Below are 25,493 nucleotides of genomic sequence, written 5' to 3' on the forward strand. Positions count from 1 at the left end.
AAGGAGCAAAAATACCATGGCGAAGGCCGGAGACAAGAGCGGCGGCAGCGGAAAAAAAGGCCTGAAACGCAAAGCCGCTACTGAAGAAGCTCAGGAGGCTGCAGTCGGTGAGGATGGGACGACGGAAAGCGGGGTACAACCCCCAAAGACCGCTGCCTTTCCTCCAGGATTCAGCATTTCGGAAATTAAGAACAAACAGCGGCGACACTTAATGTTCACGCGGTGGAAACAGCAGCAGCGGAAGGTATGAGGCAGCGGAGTCGCCAGAGCGCGTGCGCGGTGTCGCTCTAGAGCCAGTGGGGTGGGGCGGGCTGGACGATGCACATGCGCGGGCACCCCTGCCCGGGTCGCAGGCGGCGCTTATTAATCCGGAAGGGGTAGGGGCCAAGCAGCCCTGCCCTGGTTCCTGCACCCTCGTTTTTACCGCACTCTCGGCTCAGCTTTCCGTCTGAGTAGCAAGGATTGCTTTCCTTGCCAGCTCTGTTGTCCTTGGTTGCGAAAGAAAGCAAGAACTCTTGCTCTCCTAGTATTAAAAATTACTTTCCTACCCGGCTCCTCTGCCCCCTCCACCCCCGCCAGACTTAGAAGGCAAGAATTTTCGTCTCCTGTTTCCCCAGTCAACCTAACGTTGGTTAATGCCTAAAATCTGCAGTACAGGCAGTACAGATATCCAAAAGGATCCTTCTCTGATTACTGTAGCCGCTCTTACCGAAGTTAGACTGTAAAGTTTCTAGAAATTGGATTTACTCTTTCCCGCATTGTCCTTATACCAATCTAGGAGGTATACACATAGAGATAAAGCCCGAAGTCACGGTGCTCATTTATGGTTAAATTACGCTTGCTTGGAACCAAGTTGCTTATTGCATATCGCGAAAATTCATACACAGTATTCTTTTTACTTGCCTGCTGCCTCTTGCTAGACTTGTTAAGGCCCTACACAGTGTCTTATTTGTCGTAGGTGACAAGTGCTATTGGAGTACCTGGAAGGGACAAAAAACCCATTTTGGTGCGCACGTATGGGGGAAGGGTGTCCTAGATTTCTTGGGTCTAATTTCTAATCGGAGACCTGGTGGATTGAGGATCAACAGGCGCTAGGGAAAAGAAAATTTTTATTTTATATTGTGTGTCAAGCATACTGTTCAGAAGTCCCCAGAAGTTACAGATTTACAGTACACCCTGCAGATTCTGAATAATAAAAGCATATTTTGATTATAAAATGTTTGAATAACTAGTGATGGATTTATTGTAAACAGTGTGAAAACTCTCATTATTTTTAGCGCTTTTCAAAAGAGGCCGCCAGAATAGCCATAACTTTTCTTTAGTTTGCAACTTGTTAGGAATGCAAAATAACAAAAGCTTGTTAACTTGTTTAGTATACATTTTGCACTTTCACTTTATTTGAGGCTTTAGAGTAAAAGATAAAGCTAATGAAATTTTAAATATTCAAACTTGTCAATTTAGATTATTTTGAGGGAGCAAGTTCATCTGGTTTACAATAACTTGGGTGTGAAAATCTAAGTCTGGATGTTTATTTTAATACAGTTCTAAGACTGGTCAGTTTAAATATTCATAGCATTAGTAATTTCATTATGTGGTTGCTATGTAACTAGTTGCTCAATATTGTTCTTTTCTTTTTTAAATCCTTTAGGAAAAGTTGGCAGCTAAGAAAAAACTTAAAAAAGAGAGAGAGGCTCTTGGTGATAAGGTAAAAAAATTTTTTAGTCCTCTGCTTTATATCTTGTATTAAGTAATGTTCCCTGATATTTACATTGAATCACTTTATTTTAAAACTTATTATGAAATATTTTGAATGTTTAAAATGATGTAAAAACAATACAGCACACCCCTTTCTATCCTTTACGCAAGAAATTATGCATTAGTAAATAGTGTTTGAGTGTCTTATGTGGTATTTTCTGATTGCTTGCCCCTCCAAAGACAACCACTCTTTGGGACTTTCCTGGCAGTCCAGTGGTTAAGATTCCACACTTGCCCTGCAGGAGGCAAGGGTTTGATCCTTGATTGATTGGGGAACTAAGATCCCTTTTGTCTCGAAGCAGAGTCGAAAAAAAAAAAGACAATAACTCATGAAATTGCTTTTTATGATTTCCATGCACTTCTTTGTTTCCTTTATTATGTTTGTGTGTATAAACAGTAAATACAGTAGTAGTGGTATTTTGCATGTTTTCAAAATTTCAAAATGGTATATATACTTCCAGCTTGCTTATTTTACTTAATTTCATGTGTTTGAGAGGCAGAGACACATTATCCCTGACTGGGAATGGAGAAGATCCCCACCATAGGCCTGTAACTGGAGTTCTTCAGACTTGAAGCAAAGGCATTTTGTTATGCTAGGCTGAAGAAAGGCATAATAGAGCCTCTTCTGTTGTAGGGTTGGGATGTGTGAGAATGAGAGCTGACACAGAGGGTATAAACCTGTGAAGAGTGAGAATGGGGAGTAGGAGGAAGGTGAAACGCCTGAGTGGACTGTGGCAAAGAAAAGAGCATCGAGAAAGGATTTAGCTGTTTTTGTGATGCTGACAAAAAGTGAAATCTCTCTATTGAAAAATTTTAAAAGAACTATTGAATGCTTCAGGTTGCGTTTTATACCTGCAAAATTTTAAAAATGTTCAACTCCCCCTCCTGCCATCTCTTACTTAAGATGGAGTACCAAGTAATAATAAGCATTTTTGAGGAAGGGAAAACTACAGACTATATACATATACTGTATACAAACTAAATACTACTTTTTCATGAATTCTCTTGAATAGTATTAGATTAAATCACAGGAAATTTCAATATTAAGACTGTTTTCACCTGCAAAATCCTATCAAGCAGTGTTAGTCTCTTTTTAACTCAATAATCAGTTATAGCAAATTAATATGCTGATCACCATTTGAAAATATCACCATTCTTGTTTTTGGATTGATAGATGATCTAGAACTGCCTCTTTTAAAAAAATTACTTAAAACTTAATATTCATTTCATAAAATAATAAAAAAGAATTCCTAAATAGTTTGTCAGGTCATATTCATCTCTGTTAGTGTACATATATTTTAGATTAGTTTTAATCAGTGTATGGTTATGGTTTTGTGTTCTTGCTCCTTAAAATTTCATTTACACAATTTCTTGATCTAAGCTGAGTGTATGTGATTGCTGATGCTAATGCTATTCCATTAAGTTGGCAATGCCATAGTCATTATCTTCTTGTTGGACATTTGCCCTATTTAGTGTTCATTTCCACTAACCATAGTGATTATACATATTTCTTTGTATAAATTGCTCCCCTTTTTATTCCTTACCGTAAATTCTCTAAACTAGAATTACTAGTTCAGCAGAAAGATACAGATTTGTAGCCTTTGTTAGATATTTCTGAATAGTTTTCTGAAAGTATTCGAACCAAGCTACCTAAATATGTACCTTTGTGATTTTTCTGTTATGTTTGATATTTTTCATCTTCGTGAATAATTATTAATTCCGTTTTCTCTTTCTGCTACTTTTGCCTGGTTTTAAGCCATTTTATCCTGTCAGCAGTTCTTCCAGTAAGTGCATTTGTGTGCTTAAAGAGTTAAAAAGCCTCTTACTCAATATTGTTACTAGGACTGATGTAGCAGTGGGTTGAATGGGAAACAGATTGAGTTTTTGCATTATTTCCAGATTTTTGTTATTCTTCCCCGAGCATAATGCAAAATTATTAATGTGAAATGCTTCCCAGACTTAACATTTTTTTCTTTTATTTAGGCTCCACCAAAGCCTGTACCCAAGACTATTGACAACCAGCGAGTGTATGATGAAACCATAGTAGATCCTAATGATGAAGAGGTAAATGTTAGAAGTCTTAAATAAATTTGGATAATTGCATTTGATAACTTATCTGTTCTTATGCCAGTGTTTAATTTAAAGTACTAGCTGGTGAAATTATATAATGGATTGATTTAGCTATAATGCTGGCATATTATCTTATTATTTGTTAAAGATTATTTCATAATTAGGTTTTCCAACAATGCTGTAGAAAAAGGAAATAAATTATTTTCTCAGAAGGTGTTGTATTTTATGCTTAGATAAACTTATTTGTCAATGAATAATTTTTCTAGTGTTTTTTAATGTCATTAGTATTTGTTATACATTTTGACAGCTAAGGTAATCTGATGCTATTTTTTCGTGTGTCGATATAAAACTCTTGGTTTCAAGATAATCTTTCATTTTTCCCTTTAGTTTGCAACAGTACAGTGAAAGAGTCAAGGTACACATTCATGTACTTAATTATCAGAAATGGATTTCTCTTATTAGAGTGAGAAAGGAAATCAATTTCTTTCTTCCAGTCTTCCCTCTTTCTCCCTCTTACATAACCAGCTTCCCAGCACCATTTTTGAAGTAGTAGTCTATCTCATAGTAAATTGTAGTGCTGTGTGATACATTAGTTGTCCATATGTGCTGAGTCTTTTTTTTTTTTTTTTGGTAGCTTGTTACTGGATTGGTTCTTTAGTTTCTTGATTATTTAGCTTCATGGTAAGTTTTGATAGCTGTGAAGGAAAGATGCCCCTCGCCATTCCCATCCTCAAATCCCTCTCTTCAACAGTGTTATCTTCCTGGATCTTACATCTTCCGTATAAAAGTGTGACTCGTACTAAATCAGATCAGTGTCAGAATCTAGGTACTGTTGGGTTGGCCAAAAAGTTCATGCGGGTTTTTCTGGGCCATCTTACAGACTATTTTACGGAATGAACTTCTTGGCCAACCCTATATGTGTGTGTGTGTATATATCCACTGTATATATATATATATATATATAGTATATATGCAGGTAGGTAGGTAGTGAAGTGGCTCAGTTGTGTCCAACTCTTTGAGACCCCATTGACTGTAGCCTATCAGGCTCCTCCATCCATGGGATTTTCCTGGCAAGAATCACTGGAGAGGGTTGCCATTTCCTTCTCCAGGGGATTTTCCCAACCCAAGAATTGAACCCCCGTCTCCCACATTGTAGGCAGATGTTTTACTGTCTGAACCACCAGGGAAGTCTTAGTATATATGTATGTATGTATATATATCTTGTTTCAGTTTAGTCACTCAGTCTTGTCCGACTCTTTGAAACCCCATGGACTGCAGCATGCCAGGCCTCTCTGTCTATCACCAACTCCCAGAATTTACTCAACTCATGTCCATTAAGTCTGTGATGCCATCCAACCATCTCATCCTCAGTTGTCCCATTCTCCTCCCTCCTCCAGTCTTTCCGAGCATCAGGGTCTTTTCAGATGAGTCAGTTCTTCACATCAGGTGGCCACAGTATTGGAGTTTCAGCTTCAGCATCAGTCCTTCCAATGAATATTCAGGACTTTCTTCCTTTGGATGGACTGGTTGAATCTCCTTTCTGTCCAAGGGACTCTCAAGAATCTTCTCCAACGCCACAGTTCAAAAGCATCAATTCTTCAGTGTTCAGCTTTCTTTATAGTCCAACTCTCAGATCCATACATGACTACTGGAAAAACCATAGCTTTGACTAGACGGACCTTTGTTGACAGTACTATAATGTCTCTGCTTTTTAATATGCTATCTAGGATGGTCATAGCTTTTCTTCCAAGGAGCAAGCATCTTTTAATTTCATGGCTGCAATCACCATCTGCAGTGATTTTGGAGCCCCCAAAAATAGAGTCTGCCACTGTTTCCATTGTTTCCCCATCTATTTGCCATGAAGTGATGGGACTAGATGCCATGGTCTTAGTTGAATGTTGAGTTTTAAGCCAGCTTTTTCACTCTCCTCTTTCACTTTCATCAAGAGGCTCTTTAATTCCTCTTCACTTTCTGCCATAAGGGTGGTATCATCTGCATATCTGAGGTTATTGATACTTTCTCCTGGCAATCTTGGTTCCAGCTTATGCTTCATCCACCCCAGCGTTTCTCATGATGTACTCTGCATAGAAGTTAAATAAGCAGGGTGACAATATACAGCCTTGACGTACTCCTTTTCCTATTTGGAACCAGTCTGTTGTTGCATGTCTAGTTCTAACTGTTGCTTCTTAACCTGCATACAGATTTCTCAAAAGGCAGGTCAGGTGGTCTGGTATTCCCAATCTCTTTCAGAATTTTCCACATTTTGTTGTGATCCACACAGTCAAAGGCTTTGGCGTAGTCAATAAAGCAAAAGTAGATGTTTTTCTGGAACTCTCTTGCTTTTTCCATGATCCAGTGGATGTTGGCAGTTTGATCTCTGGTTCCTCTGCGTTTTCTAAATCCATCTTGAACATCTGGTATTTCGTGGTCTACAGACTGTTGAAGCCTGGCTTGGAGAATTTTGAGCATCACTTTGCTAGCGAATGAGATGAGTGGTAGTTTGAGCATTCTTTGGCATTGCCTTTCTTTGGGGTTGGAATGAAAACTGACCTTTTCCAGTCCTATGGCCACTGCTGAGTTTTCCAAATTTGCTGACATATTGAGTGCAGCACTTTCATAGCATCGTCTTTTAGGATTTGAAATAGCTCAACTGGAATTCCATCACCTTAAGTAGTTTTGTTCGTAGTGATGCTTCCTAACGCCTACTTGATATGCATTCCAGGATGTCTGGTTGTAGGTGAGTGATCACACCATTGTGATTATCTGGGTCATGAAAATCTTTTTTGTATAGTTCTTGTGTGTATTCTTGCCACCTCTTCTTAATATCTTCTGCATCTGTTAGGTCCATACCATTTCTGTTCTTTACTGTGCCCATCTTGGCATGAAATGTTCCGTTGGGATCTCAAATTTTGCTTCACTGGGCCTTTAAATACTGAAAATGTATTTCAGTGAATATCATTGTTTTCTTCATACAAGTTATACACACAAGTCTTATTACAACTATTCCTGGGTATCTGGGTATTTTTTTTCTCGATAGTATAAATCACATGTCTCTGAAAACTATCTGATTTGCTGATTTACAAAAATGAGATTGCTTTTTGAATCATGATCTTTTAATCAGTAGAATTCACTTCTAATAATTTTTCTAAATGTTTTCATTTCATGTTTAGATAATCATTTCTTCAAATATGTGTTTGTTTCTTTCAAACCATTAACAATTTCTTTTGTGCTTATTTGAATCGCACCATAATGTCAAATAAATTTTAAAAAGCAGCATTATCCTCTATGCCATGTTACTAATTTTAAAGAATACTTCCAGTGTATCATCATTAATGTATGTGTCATTAATGGTAGATTTTCCTTATGAGTTATGGAAATTCCATTCTTTTTTTTTTGCTGCTTTGTTTGTTTAATGAATGAATTAGAAAGTTAGATGTCTTTCCTGCAAATATTAAGATAATTTATATACTTTTCTGCAAATATGGAGATGAATATCCAGTTTTCTCCTTTATTGCAGTAATTTAATAAATGAAATGGACTTTCTAGTGTTAAACCTGTTCTATTCATGGGGTAAATCAAATTTAGTTAAGGTGTTTTATCTTCTTAAAATATTGTTTTGGTTTGTTAAATGCATTGTTTAGATAGAATATGCTCATGAGTGAAACTGAAGTAATACCCTGTTTTCATTCCTAATCTTGTTTATTTGAGCTTTCACCAGAGACATACCTGTTTTGTTATTCTTTTCAAGTTACTATTTTATTTGTCTATTAAATGTTTCCTAATTCACTTATATCTCCTCTTACCTTTATTATTTCTTTTATACTCTGAGTTTATTCTATTTTTTTATGTGATTCATTTTCATCTTTTTATGATGAGAAATTATGGTCATAAAATTCACATTTGCTATCGCCCACAAGTTTTAAGATGGATTCCTTTTATCATTTACATCTGAGTACCTCTTCTAATGAAAGATGATTTCTTCTTGCTTGTTGTATTTTTTAAGTTCATTAGTTCCCCCCCCACCCCACCCCATCCCATCCTTATTTTTTCTTTCTTTTTGCTTACTTGGGGTTTTAGTTGCTCTTCTTTTTCTAGCTTCCTAAGATGGAAGCTTAGATTATTGATTTTATTTTTTCATTCTAATATAAGCATATAAAACTCTGGTGTTCACCCAAGCACTGCTTTAACCACCTTCCATACATTTTGGTGTGTTTGTGATGTTTTCATTTTCATTCTGTTGAAGATATTTTCTAATTTCTCTGGTGATTTCTTCTTTGGCTTACAATTTTCAAGAAGTATCTTAATTTCCAAATATTTGAGGATTTCCCTGATTTCTGCTGATTTCTGCTGTTGATTTCTAATTCAGTTTTATTGTGGTCTGGGACATATTTTGTTTCATTTCAGTCCTTTTCAATTGAATAAATGTCCTAGCATAAGATCTGTTCTGGAGAATGATTTATCACAATCTACTTCTAGTAAATACTGACACAATTCTGGTAGAATACAGCAAGTTTGCACCAGTATAGCTTTGTGACCTCCACTGTTACTCATGCTGTTAATTGTCAGCACATGTTGTTATGTATCTGTCTATGTTATAAACCCAATGTTGTAATTACTACTTTAAACATCCTCGTGTTTAAAAAAAAAAAAAATTTAAAAGAGTTTACACACAAAACACACCCACAAAGCCTTATGTTTACCCTCATCATTACCTGTTTACAGTCCTCTTCTTTCCTGCCTCTGGATCATCTAGTATTATTCTTTTTCAGCTTGCAGGATTTTCTTAAGCCTTTGTTTTGTAGCAGGTCTAAGATCTAATTATTTCAGTTTTTGTCTTTATAAAAGCGTTTATTTTGCCTTTATTTTTAAAAAATTTTTGTGGGACATAGAATCCTTGGTTGACCTGTTTTTTTCTTTGAACTTGTTCCATTGAATTTTGACCTTCACTATTTCTTTTGAGAAACCAGTCATGACTTACCGGTTTTTTACTAAAGTTTTACCAAAGTTTTCTGGTTTTACTAAAACCAGATGATTTACTAAAGTTTTCTGGGTTTTTGGCTTTTACCAGTTTGACACTAGTGTGTTTAGGTATTGTTCTTTTTTTAAATTCTACTTAATGTTTGTTGAGTTTGGACCTGTCAGTTAAGTTTTTAATCCATTATTTCTTGAAATACTTTTTTTTCCTGCCCTCTTCTCTCCTTGAGGGATTTCCTAACACACTGTTGAAATGGTTAACACTATCCTAAAAATTTCTGCAGCTTTGCTCTTTTTGCTATGATTATGTTCTCCATGCTTCAGATTGGATTGTTAGTAATCTGTTTTCAGGATTATTGATTCTCCTGCATCTTAGATCTACTTTATAGTATTTTTACAGGCTAAAAAATAAAAAGCCTGTATTTTTCCTTAATTCCTTGGGTATATTTGTTATGATGGCTTTGAAATTGTCACTAAATTCACCATCTGGACCCATTCAGTCAGTTTTTATTGACTTCTCTTTTCCTGATTATACAGCATACTTTTCTGTTTCTTTGTATATCTAATAGGTTGAGAATTGGACACTTTTAGAAAACATTGCAGTAACTCTGGAGTATTATTTTTTTTAACAGGTTATTGATTTTTTTGTTGTTTTAGTAACTTGTCTGGACTTAAACTGGAATCTCTCTGACAGTAGCATTACACTACTGATGAGTTTGTGTTATTTTTAACCTTCCTTCCTAGAGATTTTTCCCTGTGTTTGTGTGACTCAGTGGCCAGCTAGTGATTTGGGTAGACGTTGCATCGTGAAACCTTGGGCCCCTAAGACATACATTCCCCTTGCCACCTGAGGTGTGTGTGGATTGAGGAAGGCTTTCAAAGTTGCAGCCATTTCTCCAGTCTCCCTTGTCTTTCATGTGCACTGGATTCTCAGGTCTCTCTCATGTGGAGCTTAGTTGTCAGTCAAGGATTTGGGGAGAGATTATGTCAGTTCGTCTATGATTTTTTCACTTCCAGAGCTCTCATTTAAATTTTTGGCTGATCCATACCTACCCTGAACCAGGCCTGTAACCTTGGACTGGCAAAGCCAAGTCCAAGTCCAAGACCACCTGCCTGCCCATCCTCGAATCTGGTCTACCACCTCTGGATCCAGGATTGCTGGTTCTCGCTTACCATTAGTCCTGAAGTTGATACAGTTACTGTTTTCACCACCCAGGTTGACATGGGAAATGGAATAGCTCTAGGCAAGATTCTTGATGTTCTTGCCCACAAATGGATCCATTTTTCAATGAATGCATCTCAATTTCTTGAAATTATTTTTGACAGTTTTTTTTTCCCCAGTTTCATATTAGTATTCTTCAGCTAGAAAATTATCCAACCTCTTCATGTTGCCATTAACCTGTCCCTCCTGGGCCCTCTTTAAACCACGAGTCAGCTAGATAACCCAGTGTTACAGAATCCTATTCGAATTGCTTGTAAAATGCTGGCCCAGTAGAGTGTTTGATGTAAAGTTCTCTCTCTCTGTTTTCAGGTTGCTTATGATGAAGCTACAGATGAATTTGCTTCTTATTTCAACAGACAGACTTCTCCCAAGATTCTCATCACTACGTCAGATAGACCTCATGGGGTAAATATATCAGTTACTATAGTTGTTGAATTCTTAATTTTCTTACTTAGGTTATTTAAAATAACTTCGTTCAGAAGAGTTAAATTTTTAGTAATTGCCTTAGGTAATGTCTGTAAATAAACTAAATAAAATGTATCAGTGATGTGATGTAGGTTCACCAAGTGTGATTCTTCATGATAGGCTTTCTCAGCCTCAGCACTGTTTAAACGTTTGGGGCTGGATTTTTTTATTGTTCAGATTGTCCTGTTCATTACAGGATGTTTAGCAGCATTTTGGCCTCTATCCACTAGATACTGATAGCAGCCAACTTCTACCACTACCATCAGTCATGACCACCAAAAATGTTTCCAGATGTTTCCAAACATCCCTTGATGACAAAATTGTCCCTAGTTGAGAATGACTGCTTTAGGTAGATCAGCCTTTGATGGAGGATGAAACTGTTTGGATTTGATTCTTCCCTAGCCTTGCTCTCTATTAGTAACACTATAATGATTACTTTCCTTATAAGTATATGCCACTTAGATTTTTATTCTTTTTGATTTTTGAGGATTTTGTTATTTTGTTTTATAGAGAACAGTACGACTCTGTGAACAGCTCTGTACAGTTATACCAAATTCACATGTTTATTACAGAAGAGGACTGGCTCTGAAAAAAATTATTCCACAGTGCATCTCAAGAGATTTCACAGACCTGATTGTTATTAATGAAGATCGTAAAATACCAAGTATCCTTTGTTCTTTTTAAGGCGTTTTCTTGTCTCCCCTTCACCCCCTTTTAAGATATATTTAAAAGAATAAGAAAATGTTTCCTGGTAAAAGTCAGCTTCGGGGAATTCATAATCTAGTAGGATAAAATAGATATGTAAAGAAACAAAAATATTGTGTAGACAGTACAATTACAGAGTGAAATATAGTATACAGTACAAACTTTGGTAAAAATCTGCCCTGGGGACATTAGGAAAGTACTTGACAGAAAAAAGACGCCTAAACCCTGTCTAGGTGGATATGGGTGAATGAGGTAAGGCAGAGGAAGAATACTTATTGCAAAAACATAATCATTTGAAAAGATAGAGGCATGAAGGTCCTCTCCCAGTTGGGGATCTGCAGCTATTTTGATGTGGCTAGATTTTGTGTTGCCAGAAGTGGTGTCACAAGATTGCATTTTTGAAGTAGGTATTTGGGCCCATATTATGTATTGCAGATACCAAGAATAATCTATCCTTTTACTATGAGTCTCAGATCCAAGGTGAATGTGTTACCTCAACCCTAGATATTTCTTCCTATTTTGAGATAAGAGATCACATAAAGGATCCCTGGATTTGTTTTTGTCATTTATGTTGTTTTACTTACTCATTGCCTGTGACCTCAGTAACTTTAAAAGTGGCCAACTGAATGTCAAAATTATTAAAATTACCAAGGATTTATAAACAATGGGGATAGTACTTCCATGCTGCGAGGATAACATTTTTAAAAATCAATGAACACTGCTTTTTAAAAAATAATGGTTTACAATCTATTTTTTTCCATCTAAATAACTTTTATGGCATTTATTGTTTTCAGTATAAGTTAATTAAAGACATCCACTTGATCAGTCATGTCCGACTCTTTGCAACCCCCATGGACTGTAGCCCATCAGGCTTCTCTGTCCATGGGATTTCTCAGGCAAGAACACTGGAGTGGGTAGCCATTTCCTTCTCCAAGTATCCCCTTGCACCAGTTGTTTTTCAGAGACTTAAGACTAAACTAGCTTTGTATTGTTAGTCATTTTATAATTTGGCTGGATTGTGAGTTTAGAAAAAAAGTGTCTTGAGTACTTAATCTATTCCAGAAGAGATCTGCCTTGAAGGTACTAATCCCTGCCTTTTTAAAACATGTCGTCCCCACCTCCACCCCACCCCAAATGAGGTTTCAAGACCTTTGTTCCTCTGTTTGGGGCAGTACTTCCTTTCACTTTTTTCCTCTTCCTTATTTCTAAATGGAAATTTGATGTAGAGAGCAGCTTATATAGGGTGTTTTACATTCCTGGCCTTTTGAGTCGGTCATAACAAAGTAACTTTCACATCAGTGGTAACAAAATGCCCCTATATATTTCTGACTGCAAATTAACAGCTAAGGTATAGGACTCAGGTGTAATCCCACCCCAGTTTAGATATGCCATGTAGTACTTGAATGAATCTGCCTGACCCTTCTCAAACTCTTCATTGCTAAAATCATTACTAAAAATCGGGATGAGTCCTATGTGGCATGGTTTGTATTAGAGATTAGGAATAACGTTAGTAACACCTTTTGTACAGTGCAGGTACTTAGGAATTGATACATTTGGGTTTTATACTTTGTTTTGACACAAACCACAATTTAGTGCAAATTTCTAGAAAAGATTCAAGCCTTGATTTAGGTTAAATGACTTCTACTTCTCTTAATCCCCTTAAGATTTTGATTTTTTTTTTTTTTTTTTTTGGTAGTACAAATGATACAGAAATACTTATGGCTGTACCTCATGAGTATAGCCAAACCTTAAAGAGAAGGGAAGAATTCAAACATTTACTGATAATCTGCTGGGTAGTAGGCATAGTATCTGTCAGAAGTAGATTTTAGAGTTAATGGATTCATTGGGAAGAAAGGCATTTGTGTAACTAAAACTCAAATGACAACTGCTATAGTAACAGTGAGAGCTGAGAATATTTAGAGCTGAATTTTGTCTGTAAAAAGAGATGGCATTTGAAGCAGGCCTTAATGGATGAGTAAAATATTGTAGATACTTGAAATAGCATAAGCAAAAAACACATGATAGGATTGTTTATGGTGTATTAGAGAGACTGTGTCTACCAGTTATAAAACAATATGTAGAGATAGGTTATTAATAAAATGGTAGTGCGGAACCACAGTATGAGTGCTATGCTGATGTTTTTAATCTATAGATGAGTCTGTGGTGAGAGTAGTTTCAAACTACCTATAGCTGGCAAAACTATCAAGGTATCTAGGTTTTCACTTAGCACATAAGAAGCTATGAGAAACTACAATGGCACGGCTGAGTCCCATAGCTTATTACTTACAGAACCAAGGCCTAAATCCAACTTGATTAGTCTATATTAGGAGACAGATGTACTTGAAGTGGTGAAAGAGAAGTCAGACCAAGCAGGATACTGTTCCTAATCTGGGCGGAAAAATCTCAAGGACCTCAAATAAGACAATAACACCTGCAGTAAGAGGCAGCTATTGAAGTGAGGAATTTATGAAGGTAAAAGCAGTAAACAGGATCTGGTGGTGGGAGAGGAGAAAGTTGAAGATGATACCACCATAGTTTCTAATTTAATAGATGAATGGGAGAATGTTGATGTCTTTTAAAGATGGCAACATCTGTTTTATAAAACTTATATTGTGTGCAGATACTTATAAGTCTAGTTCTGACCTCCTTTTAAGGTTAAGTATTTGAAAGAATCAAGTTGTGCTACAAAGGCTTGAGCTGCATTCCAAACTTTGAAAGCCCTTGGTCGACTAGCCTTGATTGTAGGTAGTTTTCTTATATTTCGTTTATAATTTAGTTTATAGCTTAATTCTGTTTGTAGGGTCTGTAAGGGTTAATTAATTGGTTGATTTTAAACTGTAGTACAGTAATCCCAAGAATTAAGACCTTGTCTCTTGGGAACACTAATAACCTTGATTTCCAGATGTAGCTGGTCTTACGTGATATTGAAAACTGCATATCCTGGCCTTACAAATGTATGAAATGTATATACAGACTATATTCCATTTGTGGTGCTACAGTTATGCTAGAATCTTATCCTTATTCCTGTATTATAGTAGTGGATTTTAGCTCTTTTCGCTTACTTCAATGCTTAACATAATCTTTGTGAAAGATTCGGGTTGATTTATGTCTTTTGAGTTTTGGGTATGGTGTGAAAATCAAGTCAAAGGAATACATGCATCCACCTATTCACCTAATAGGTGAATTACCTACAGATTTTAGGAGCCTTTGGGTATACAAAGGACTAGTTATTTAAACAAGGTTTAGATTACAGAGTTCAGTGTGTCCTTAGCTTTGTGAACAGATGGATTAATTCTGAGTCACCTGCCCAGCGGCCCAACCGCTCACTTTAAAATGAGCAGTGTTCGTCTGCGTAAAGAAATAAAGGTGAGTTTTATGCATTCCTTGACTGGCACTGGTCTCCTCACAGTGTCTGATTAGTAAATGCTATAACCTATAGGTTCATTGATTTAATTTGGGGGCGGGGCTGGTTGGTTTTGTGATGCTGTGGGGTGAATGAGGGCTTCTCTCTAGTTGTGGCTTGTCTCCTTGTGGAGCATGGGCTCTAGGTACACAGGCTTCAGTAGTTGTGACTCAAGGGCTCTAGAGCACAGGCTCTGTAACTGCACGTGGGCTTAGCCACTCCACGGCATGTAGGATCTTCCCAGATCAGAGGCGTTATCTATAGTAATTTGTCATTAAGATAACTAAAATGTTTCAATGTCATGTAAATTCTAAAACTTGAAACCTCAATGAGATGTACTTTTGCCACTGTTGTGATTTTTCATCATTTTTCTAGAGAAGAGGCAAAGACCCAACAGAACACATACCAGAAATAATTTTGAACAATTTTACAACACGACTGGGTCACTCTATTGGACGTATGTTTGCATCTCTCTTTCCCCATAATCCTCAGTTTATTGGAAGGCAGGTTGCCACATTCCATAATCAACGGGATTATATCTTCTTCAGATTTCACAGGTAAGGAAAGTACTTTAACTCCTTGGACTTTGACTTCAATTATGAAACATGTTTTCTATATAAACCTGTTTCCCAATGTATTCTGACAAGTACTGTAGATGAGAAATTAAAACTGATATATATATTAAAGAATAGTTGGGTTCATTCAGACTGATTTCCTTAACTCTTTTTTTCTTTAAGATACATATTCAAGAGCGAAAAGAAAGTGGGAATTCAGGAACTGGGACCACGTTTTACCTTAAAATTAAGATCTCTTCAGAAAGGAACCTTTGATTCTAAATATGGAGAATATGAATGGGTCCATAAGGTATGTGCTTACTCTATGAAAAGCCAGTTAGGCAATTTTAAAAAGGATGGAATGAGAATAAAACCATGCACTTTAAGTTTTGAATATTTATACCTTAAATTATGCTTGTGCATTTATTCCCATGAGTTAAAACTAATCTCTGATACAGCATTCTGGTCTAGAGATTAACCTTGGTTCACCTGAAACATCCCTAAAGATCAGTGGTTTGAAAGGTGGACCAGTAGCATCACCTAAGAACTTGTTACAAAGGCAAACTGTTGGGCCACAGACCTGCTCAATCACTAGCTTAGGGAGTGGGCCAGCAGTCTGTTTATAAACCTGTTATGATGATTCTGCTGCATGCTTGAGAATTATTGCTACAGAGAAGTTTGGAGATCATTTTAAATCATAAATGAAAATACTTTAAAAATACATAGGCCTGACTTTAAAATTATATATATATATATGTGTGTGTGTGTGTATATATATATATACATATATATATATACACACACACACACACACACACAGACCTGAAGACTTAAATTCGGTCTCAGAGACAAACCGAGAGTGTTTTGCACTATTACCTACAGAATGTTAACTTTTTTTTTCTCCCTCCAGCCCCGGGAAATGGATACAAGTAGAAGAAAATTCCATTTATAAAGGACTGAGAGGATAGTATTAAACTGTGCTGAACACGCCTGTCTGGAGTTTATGAAACAAGACTTTTCAAAATGGCAGTTACCGATTTCATAAACCTTCTTTCATCTCTGAACAAAGTATCAAGTGCCATGAATTACCACTATTTATATAGCAAATAAAAAGGTCATTTTATTAAGAGTTTATAAGTTTCCTAAAATCTAATTCTCTTATTTTTAGGTAACCGAATAAACTGGAATCAAGATTCAAACTAACATTCCCATTTGTACTTTCATGGAACATGTGGGCTGCTGAGAAATACAATGCTTGGTAGATACTGTGTAACCTACTGGTTTTCTATCAGACTAGTATTCATAGTTTCAATTCTGTTTCCTGAAAACACATATTTTGGACCAGGTTTCTAAGATGTTTTAACATTTCTTTAAGCCTTTCAAGAAGGATAAAAAGTTTTAAAGCAAGATGGTTTCCTAAGGACTTAGAACAAAAGTTACAAATTATTGATGCTTACTTTTTTGGTTCCTTTTTTCTTGGTACTTCTTTACCTCATTACATTGTACTGTAGGGCTCCATTCAGGAATTAACTCAGGCTCTGAAATTTTTCTCACATCTTAAAATGGAATTATGTCTAGTCTTTACTATCCTTATTAGGAGAGCCACCTAATATGAAGTAAATAATACAAAGTTAACACCCAACAAAGGAGTTTATTAAAAAGTTAACCATGTAAGTAACTCATGAATAGAAACTAGTATTATTAGCAGCCTTCTCCTGACCTTAAAAAAATAACTTTGCAGTCTTTAATTTTCTAGTAATCTTATAAATACATGGCATAAAGTTATGAGATGAGTTGTTAGAACACTAAAAATTTAACCACTTAAAAGTATGATGGGGAAATTTTCATTTTTTAAGTGTTCAAAACAAATTAATACATAAAATTTTTATACTAAGTATTTTATTGTATATTGCCATCAGTGTATATAAAATAATTGCCCTTGTGAAACAGAAAATTATGAATATTCAGAGAGGTAGACATTAAGGACTGACAAAAGTAGAAGTTTGTATAGTATGGCACGTTACAGAGAGGCTTTTGTACAGGCTTCAAATTTAGCTTTCCTTTGAATATTCACTGGTTTATGAAACGTGGTTTGGAAAACCTGAAATGGAAAAAGGGAAAAAGTGAATTAGGGTAAGGTATCATAAGAACAATAGCTTTTTTTATGAGTAGCAGTACATCTTATAGTACATCACTTTTAGGGTATTTATTTCAATGTCAACTTATAAAGTGCTTTCAATTAAACTAAGCCTGTTTTTTTTTTAAAGACATCCCAGTTGGTTTTTTTTTTTGGGGGGGGGGGCGGGTACGGGGGGGTGGTGGATAGGAAATGAGAAACCAGATAGAACATGCCTGAATCAAAGGACCTAAAGAGTAACTTGCCAATATATCCAAAAAAAAAAAACAACTGCGGACTCTAATTTTTAAAAAGGTTAATATAAAAATCTCTTACGATGGGAGATATCTGAACACCTCTAGAAAATGAGCAACAACTGAGAAGAGCAAGATGCAATCACTTCTATTTACCCACATAAATCTATACACAAAGAAAAATATACACACAGATATTGACTATAGTAGGAGAAGGAAATGGCAATCCACTCCAGTATTCTTGCCTGGAGAAATCCCAGGGACAGAGGAGCCTGGTGGGCTGCCGTCCATGGGGTCACACAGAGTTGGACACGACTGAAGCAACTTAGCAGCAGCAGCAGTGTTTAAATAGCAAAGAACTGCAAATAGCCTAAATGCAACTCAATAGGACAATGAATAAATAAACTAAGGTTTATAAACATGATGGAATACAACAATTTAAATGACTAAACAATGTATGGATTAACACAAATCTCAAAAATAATGCACTAACAGTCATTCCTTAAAAATAACAGCTGGATTTTAGAACTATAAAACAATAAATACATGGGCATAACAGTGCCAGAGTAAGTTATTTATATGCAAAGGTAGAAAAAGTATCATTTCTTTATAAAAATTAACAAGGTTGGGAATTCCTTTGTGGTCCAATAGTCAGGACTCTGGTCTTTCACTACCAAGGGACCAGGTTCACTCCCTGGCTGGGGAACTAAGATCCCATAAGCTGCACAGCTCAGAACTAACAAGGTAAACCATTTAATTCAGGATAGTAAATAATTGTTTTTTTATACTGATTTAAAATTTTCTGTTACTTCATTACAAAAAGTTTTACAAGAAGCATAAACAGAATCAGTGGTGAAAATGTTTAGCCTCAAGTTTTGCAAATTACAAAACTGAGATAGGCAGGAAATAGTAGCAAACAGTCTGTGATCTGTTTGGCAGGGGCTCAGCCAAAAGTACTCTTTAAACTCCAGGTGGAACAGCAAAGTTTAATTTGGCAATATTATCAAGGTTATTAAATTTTAAATGTCATTCCTTACAGAATAACTTTACCTCCAGAAGTTTATTTTAAAGAAATGGGTAGAGTATACTTATAGGTACCAAGATGTTCACCTCAGTGTAGCCTCAAATTTGGAAACCTCAATATTTGATGAAGTATAATTTAAGTTATAGTATAACCACAGAAAAATCTCATTTACAAAAACTATTAAATGAGAGCACCAAAGCCTAAGCACCAGACCACCAGGGAATTTACAGACTATTAAATGAAACAAGAAAATTCAACTTCAAAAAAACAAAACTGCATACTATAATCACTTTTCAATAATTTTTTTTTTTTTTAAAGGAAACATCTGTTAACAGTGGTTATTTCTAGGTGTGCAAATCATGGTAAATTCTATTTTAATACTCTGGACTATTTATTGCTAAAATATCTATGCTTTAAATTACACATATAGTTTTAAAAGTTACGAGTGTGAAGACAAATACAGATTTAAATATAGATGTTTTGCATCGACGCCACTCAGTGTGCCAAGGACAGCCAACATCAGTATAATATCCCAGACCTATTGTTTTAGAGTCTCTATTTTAACACCGTGATTTGTAGCTACATTCATGTGTGAGAAGAAATGCTTTTACATCCAAATACTCTTCCTAGCCAAAAGTGCTTCAAATCATAATATTCATAAACCTGCAGGTTTTACTATAGTGCCAGGATTAATAGCCATTATTTTACTTTGAAATCTGGATTCTTATCCCAACCAGAGCCAAGTTAATTAGGCACTGATCTGTATTCTATGAAATGAAACTATGAACAGCCAGTTAAGAAGCCACACTTACCAGTATTTTAAATGAAAATAAACTTATAAAGAAAATACAAGAGGAACCATAACAATTTTGGAATTTCTCAAAATTGCCAAAAGCAAAAAACTTTTTTTAATTATTAAATATGAAGGTGCTTGAATGTTGAAAAGAATTACTTCCTTAAACTCAAAGGTGGTTTCTTCCCCTCTGGGTTTGGAACCTTAACCAATTCAACTAATCATGGTATTTACTAGAGACATGCTTTTACTTATAGACTTCCTGGACACTCCCAAGTCTACTAAATTTAATTAGGGAGGGCACAACTATGCAACATGTATTTTAGGAAGCAGCTTCCTGCACTGTGAGGAGTCAGAATATTTGCAGAGGGTGTGTAACATATACAGAGTTGTCTTTATAACAAGTGAATGCTCTGACTAAAGTCCTATGACTTCATGAAGGCAGTACAGTTAGATTCCATTTTCAATTATCCACACATCATGCTATCTGGCCAGATTACATTTTCAATTATCCACACCTCATGTTGTCTTGCCACCTCTCGTGAATTAACATACATTTTTGTACACATTGACATCTGTTCTGCAAGGTACAGGTTAACATATAGAAGTATGCTTTAAACCCACCCAAATTTTATTTTCTTAATCCTCTGAAAACCAACCCGCTGTCTCCCACCATAAACTTAGATACTTCATTTCCCTCTCTTGTAATCTTTACCTAAAAAGAATAAAGTTAAAACCTTTTGTCTCCAACTCCAAATGCCTGCACTATGTAAGCTTATGCAGCTATCTCCTCCGTTTGCACTCACTACTTCTTTTCTATGCTTTGCTGCTGCTGCTGCTGCTGCTAAGTCGCTTCAGTCGTGTCCGACTCTGTGCGACCCCATAGACAGCAGCCCACCACGCTCCGCCATCCCTGGGATTCTCTAGGCAAGAACACTGGAGTGGGTTGCCATTTCCTTCTCCAATGCATGAAATTGAAGTCACTGAGTCATGTCCAACTCTCAGCGACCCCATGGACTACAGCCTACCAGGCTCCTCCGTCCGTGAGATTTTCCAGGCAAGAGTACTAGAGTGGGGTGCCATTGCCTTCTCTGTCTATGCTATTCTAGTAGATCATAATTAATCCAAATCCACTGACAGTATTTTAAAAGTCACCACCATGAACAAAGCAGATTTCTTTAAATGTCTAAATATTTTCTAGGTACAAAAAAATTAGTATTTGGGGCACCAAAGTACACCATTAGGCAATACTATAAAGGGTAACATGGCTTGTCACAATAGTGAAATTTTCTAGTAACCCCTATATCCTCTTATGGTTATTGAATCCTCTACTTAACCCTCTGATAAAATAGAAACAACTAGTCTTTATGATTACTAAATCAGCAAATTTCATCAATCTTCACAAAACAAGACTTGAAAATCCAAGTGCAAAACAAAAGTATGCTAAGAGCTTGCTCAACTTACAAAGTGCTACAAAGAAAGAAACCTGACTAGTTATCCCTACTAATTTTGTTGTTTTAATTTAAGGAAACTTACCTTGTCAAGATCTGTCTTACTACAAAAACGAACAGACTTTCTGGGGCCTGAAGGGATTTGTACTTGAAGATACTCCAGTCAGCAGAGGGTCATGTTGAGCATTCTGCAGACAGAACTGTTTCAAATCTGCAGCTGCCTGGGAAACCTGTATATAACAAGCAGTGGGGGAAGGGGGCAGGAGGTGATGACAGTGTTTTAATGAAAGTTTTTTCAAATCTTAAATAAAAATATGTGCCAATAAACAACTCAAAAAATATATACACTAAGTGAAGATCAACAGTCTTACTGTTGTTGTTTAGTGGCTAAACTGTGTCTGACTAAATCATGTCTGACTTTTGCAACCCCATCAACTGTAAACTGTAGCCCACCAGGCTCCTCTGTCCATGTCCAGGCAAGAATATTGGACTGGGTTGCCATTTCCTTCTCCAAGGGATCTTCCCGACCCAGGGATCAAACCTGCATCTCCTGCATGGCAGGTGGATTCTTTGCCACTGAGCCACCAGGAAGCTCATCAACAGTCATATACTGTCAACATATACATATGTTTGACATATAGTCATATACAGTCAAAACACTCCATGTAAATAAAACAAGCACAAACAGTACAACTCCGTTTTATCTGCAAAGCATAGCACATCTTGCTAGTTTACTAATCAACAGGATGTTCTAGTGTAACCATGAAGGTACTCAAATTTTTTTTTATTAAAAGCAGTACACAGGATATTATAGGGTAAAGATAAATTAAAATGCTAGTAAACTATCACTCTGTCTTGAAAGCAGTATACTGAGAAAATGCTGTGAGTATCTTGGTATTACATACCATCAGCTGTTCTATGTTACAAAATTGGACAATGAGTTTCTGCTCAGTGACATGTGACTCAAAGGCTGATTATTAGCAAGCTTCAGTTAAAGAACTTTACTGAGCAGCCTGCCTTTAAGAAACTGCCTTAAATGTGACTTAATAATTTTCATATATATATATATACAAAGCCATTCAAACAGGACTTACAGAACTTCTGTGGTTTCACAGTTAAAACAACTTTATACCAACTTCAACATCTACTATTTATATATATTCTGTTAAGGCGTGGTGCAGGACACCAAAACAATAAACTGAATAGTTCATATATATTATATGAATGACTAAAGGATGCCTCAAATATAGTATCCTAACTCTTGAATTGTGGTTTAGGAAGATGGGGAAGGCAATCATTTATTGTATTCTGTTTTAACTATCCACAAGAAGGATAAGAACAGGTGTCCAATCTGGCTGGGTAATATTTACCCTCTGAAAGGGAGCTAAGGGCATCACAAGCGCTCTCTATACAAAGAATTTCTGCAGATGACAGCTTCTGATAAACGGATCCATCACTGTGAGATGAATCTAAACTCTTCTTGGAATCTGCTTATCTGTTTGGTTTATACACCAGCCCAGGATAAAGAGTTTCATGAATTTATTAGCAACTGTGTAAGTAGTTTTGGGTTCCAAGTACTACAAGAAATGGGCACCCTGCTCCCCCTCAAAGATGTAGCTACAGTGGGGGAAGAGTGGTATCATTTTTCACTATCTTATAACACGGTTTCATTCATTCACATTAACCAGCAGTAAAGAATCTACTTCGCTTCCCCTGTGGCTCAGCGGTAAAGAACTCACATGTCAATGCAGGAGATATATAAGAGATGTGGGTTTGATCCCTGAGTCTGGAAAGATCCCTTGGAGAAGGGCATGGCAACCCAGTCAGTATTCTTGCTGGGAAAATCCCATGGACAGAGGAGCCTTGTGGGCTATAGTCCATACGGTCACAAAGAGTTGTGACTTTATGCTTAGGACATGACTGAGCATAAACATGAGAAAGAATCTGTTAATTTTCTGCCAAAAATGTAGGCAGACTCCCAACTTAAACTCCCTTTCACAAACTTCTCATCACCTCTATGTGCCAAATAAAATTCTAGGCCCTGAGACTATGTAAGAACAATCAGGTCCCTGTTACAGAGCTAACAGTTCAGATGAAAAGAGACAAGATGATCTGCAGAAAAAAAAAGAATAGTTTGCTGGATCAGGACCTGTGGCTAAGTGTTTTCAAGGAGGTGACATTTAAATTGAGATCTCAGTGACAAGAGATCCAGCCAAGGAACCATCAGTGAGAAAATAACCAGTGAGAATTCCAATCAATGGGGAGAGTGGAGACAAAGGCTTAAAATTCAAACAAGCTGCCAGCCCCTAAGACACTATAATAATAACCATCAGAGAGGTTGAAACCCTATAATCCTGGCATAATTATCAGTGCCCTCTTTCACTCTCAAAAGTGCCCTGGGTTGGGAACAAAGTGTATGGTCACCAACACTGGGGAAGTTTGTCGAGCATCTGTGATAATTTCTATCAACTACTCAAACAAAGGCTTTTAAAAAATAAACTCGTGCTAATTCAAAAGTAAAATGTCACTACAAAACCATCTATAAAAGTCATGGGTAAAACAGAAACACAAAATGAAATCTAACTCACCACATTTTGCAACATGTCCAAAGAAAAGCTCATTTAAATTCCCCCAAGGTGAGGTGCTTTCCTTCTTGCTACACACAGCCCTCGCATTTAGACTTGAGATTTCTATAACCAAACCCTGGTGAAGGTTTTAATGATTCCAACCAAAACCTTTAGTACTGGAGGAAGGCACCTCGCTGGAGAGTTATTGCAGGGGCTAGGGTTTTTAAGGTAAAGAGATCCCCTGGAGAAGGAAATGGCAACCCACTCCAGTATTCTTGCCTGGAGAATCCCATGGACGGAGGAGCCTGGTGGGCTACAGTGCACAGGGTCGCAAAGAGTAGGACACGACTGAACGACTTCACTTTCACCTCAGAGTACACTCTTTTCTTTTAAGACTGGAACTAAATACCCCTACTTAACACTTCTGCTTTCAATCAGCCTTTTTTTTTTTTTTTTGCCCCCCCTCCTCCCGCCACCTTCTCATTTTTTTCTTTCCCGGGCCACTCCAACCTAAGATGAAGGCACACCTGAATAATAACAATGATTTCAGAGTTAAATCCAGGCAAGGCTAACCATTAATCACTGGATGAGGTAAGAATCTGGAAATAAGAGAAATGGATTCAACACAGCAACGGAGTTTATAGCACTTTAAGGACAGGAAAGGAGGGGAATCCCATCCCAAGATTGACGGGAATTTCCCTTCCCTCCAGAGATGACCACAACTGGGTAAACTAGGTTCCTGGCATTTCTACATAAGGAAATAGGTAACGGGAGAGACTCTTAAAACACAAAACACTTCAAGGGGAAGTAAAAACTAATGTGATGAGTAAAGAATCAAAATCTTGGAAACTGGCTGTTTCTTTCAACCAGAGTGCATGGTTTATATTCTTCTGTTTCTTTTCTAATTACAGTGTTTCACATGTAAACCGAGTGCACCAGAAAGAAGCCAGTCCACGAAGGATTTAAAAAATCAAGAAACTTGAATAGCACTTAACGTCAGCTTGTCACATCAACACACACACACGACTTTTTCCCCAAAGTAAATACCCCAGGACAAGGTCAATGCTACTAACCAGACGCCAAAATAAATAACACTGGTCCACCCTAATTACTTTTTCGGGTATGCAGACCAGGAGATATGCCCAAGGTCAGATCACAGCAAAGTGCAAAACAGATATGAAATGCACGCTTTGTCCGAGGTTGCGCAGGGTACCAGTGGTAATCTTAGACAACAGTAAACGTTTCCAAAACAGGCTTCTTTAACCTACAATTAAAGTTATGCAAGAATTCGTTTTCAAGTGTGTGTTCGGTGAGTAAGTGGAGCTGGAAGTTAAGACTCGACTACTAAAGGGAGTGGATTTGGGAAAGTTCTGACATGAAAAAATACTTCTGTTCTGAATCAAAAGGCGGATAAAACTCCGTCCGGTGACAAGAAACGGGGGAAACGGTCGCGAGGGCCGGGAAAGGCGCGGGCGGAGGCGCAGCTCTTGGGGAGCCCAGCCGCGGAGTCAATGCCGAGGGAGGGAGAGACAGGGACGAGGGCCGGAATGCGGAAAGCGGCCGTTTAACCCGGGGCCAGCCCGCCTTAGACCGTCTTGGGACGTAAGGGTGCACTAACCGGCCCCCCAAACCACAGCGCCGACCCGTGCCGCTACTTCTCTAAAGCTGGCCGAGATCGCGGCCGCCGAGCCGGCGTCCTCCCCAGGGGCGAGTCGCGGGCGCCGCGTCAGCTCGCCTGCAGTATCCCACCCGCCACCTCCCCGCCTTCCCCTCCCCCTCGGCCACCCGCCCCCGCTCACCTTCACCCGATTGAGCCCGGCCTCCAGCCGGAGCTGTTGAACAACTTTTTTCATAGCCGCGACGCTGGATGAACCAGACATGGCGCACTCGAAAGGATGGCAGATCCGCGGGCCGTCGGCAGCTCTGCGGTGGGTCCGCTGGGCCAGTCGGCGGGGCTGGGGGTGAGGCTCGGAACTTTGTCTCTTAAGTTTCCGGTCCTTTACCCAGCGGCTCCACCCTCAACGCGCATGCGCGCTCTCCTCCGCCCGCCGTTTCGGCTCCACACCCGAAAGGGAGCGCGAGCCTCCGAGGGCGAGGGGAGAGTTGGGAGCGAGAAGGGGCGGAGCGGACGGTGGGCGCG

The 25,493-nt window shown here is 37.7% G+C and overlaps 2 protein-coding genes across 3 annotated transcripts; one reads left to right on the forward strand and one right to left on the reverse strand.

Moving 5' to 3' along the window:
• Positions 1 to 17,414, forward strand: RPF1 (ribosome production factor 1 homolog). Of its 2 annotated transcripts, XM_004002139.6 has the most exons (9): positions 1 to 244; positions 1,649 to 1,705; positions 3,739 to 3,819; positions 10,331 to 10,426; positions 10,997 to 11,150; positions 14,475 to 14,557; positions 14,970 to 15,151; positions 15,332 to 15,458; positions 16,059 to 17,414. In XM_004002139.6, exons 1-9 carry the CDS (start codon positions 17 to 19, stop codon positions 16,098 to 16,100), a joined length of 1,050 nt encoding a protein of 349 aa, XP_004002188.2. In that variant the 5' UTR covers positions 1 to 16; the 3' UTR covers positions 16,101 to 17,414. The 2 variants fall into 2 exon arrangements, with proteins under 2 accessions (XP_004002188.2, XP_060267275.1); XM_060411292.1 differs by having other exon boundaries at positions 15,332 to 17,414.
• GNG5 (G protein subunit gamma 5) lies at positions 16,780 to 25,338 on the reverse strand. The gene is made up of 3 exons (XM_015092070.4): positions 25,153 to 25,338; positions 20,872 to 21,016; positions 16,780 to 17,249 (listed from the first exon to the last, which is right to left on the reverse strand). Exons 1-2 carry the CDS (start codon positions 25,231 to 25,233, stop codon positions 20,891 to 20,893), a joined length of 207 nt encoding a protein of 68 aa, XP_014947556.1. The 5' UTR covers positions 25,234 to 25,338; the 3' UTR covers positions 16,780 to 17,249; positions 20,872 to 20,890.
• Positions 25,339 to 25,493: the final 155 nt, after the last annotated feature.

This window comes from Ovis aries, chromosome 1, assembly GCF_016772045.2.
Source record: "Ovis aries strain OAR_USU_Benz2616 breed Rambouillet chromosome 1, ARS-UI_Ramb_v3.0, whole genome shotgun sequence".
Lineage (NCBI taxonomy): Eukaryota > Metazoa > Chordata > Mammalia > Artiodactyla > Bovidae > Ovis > Ovis aries.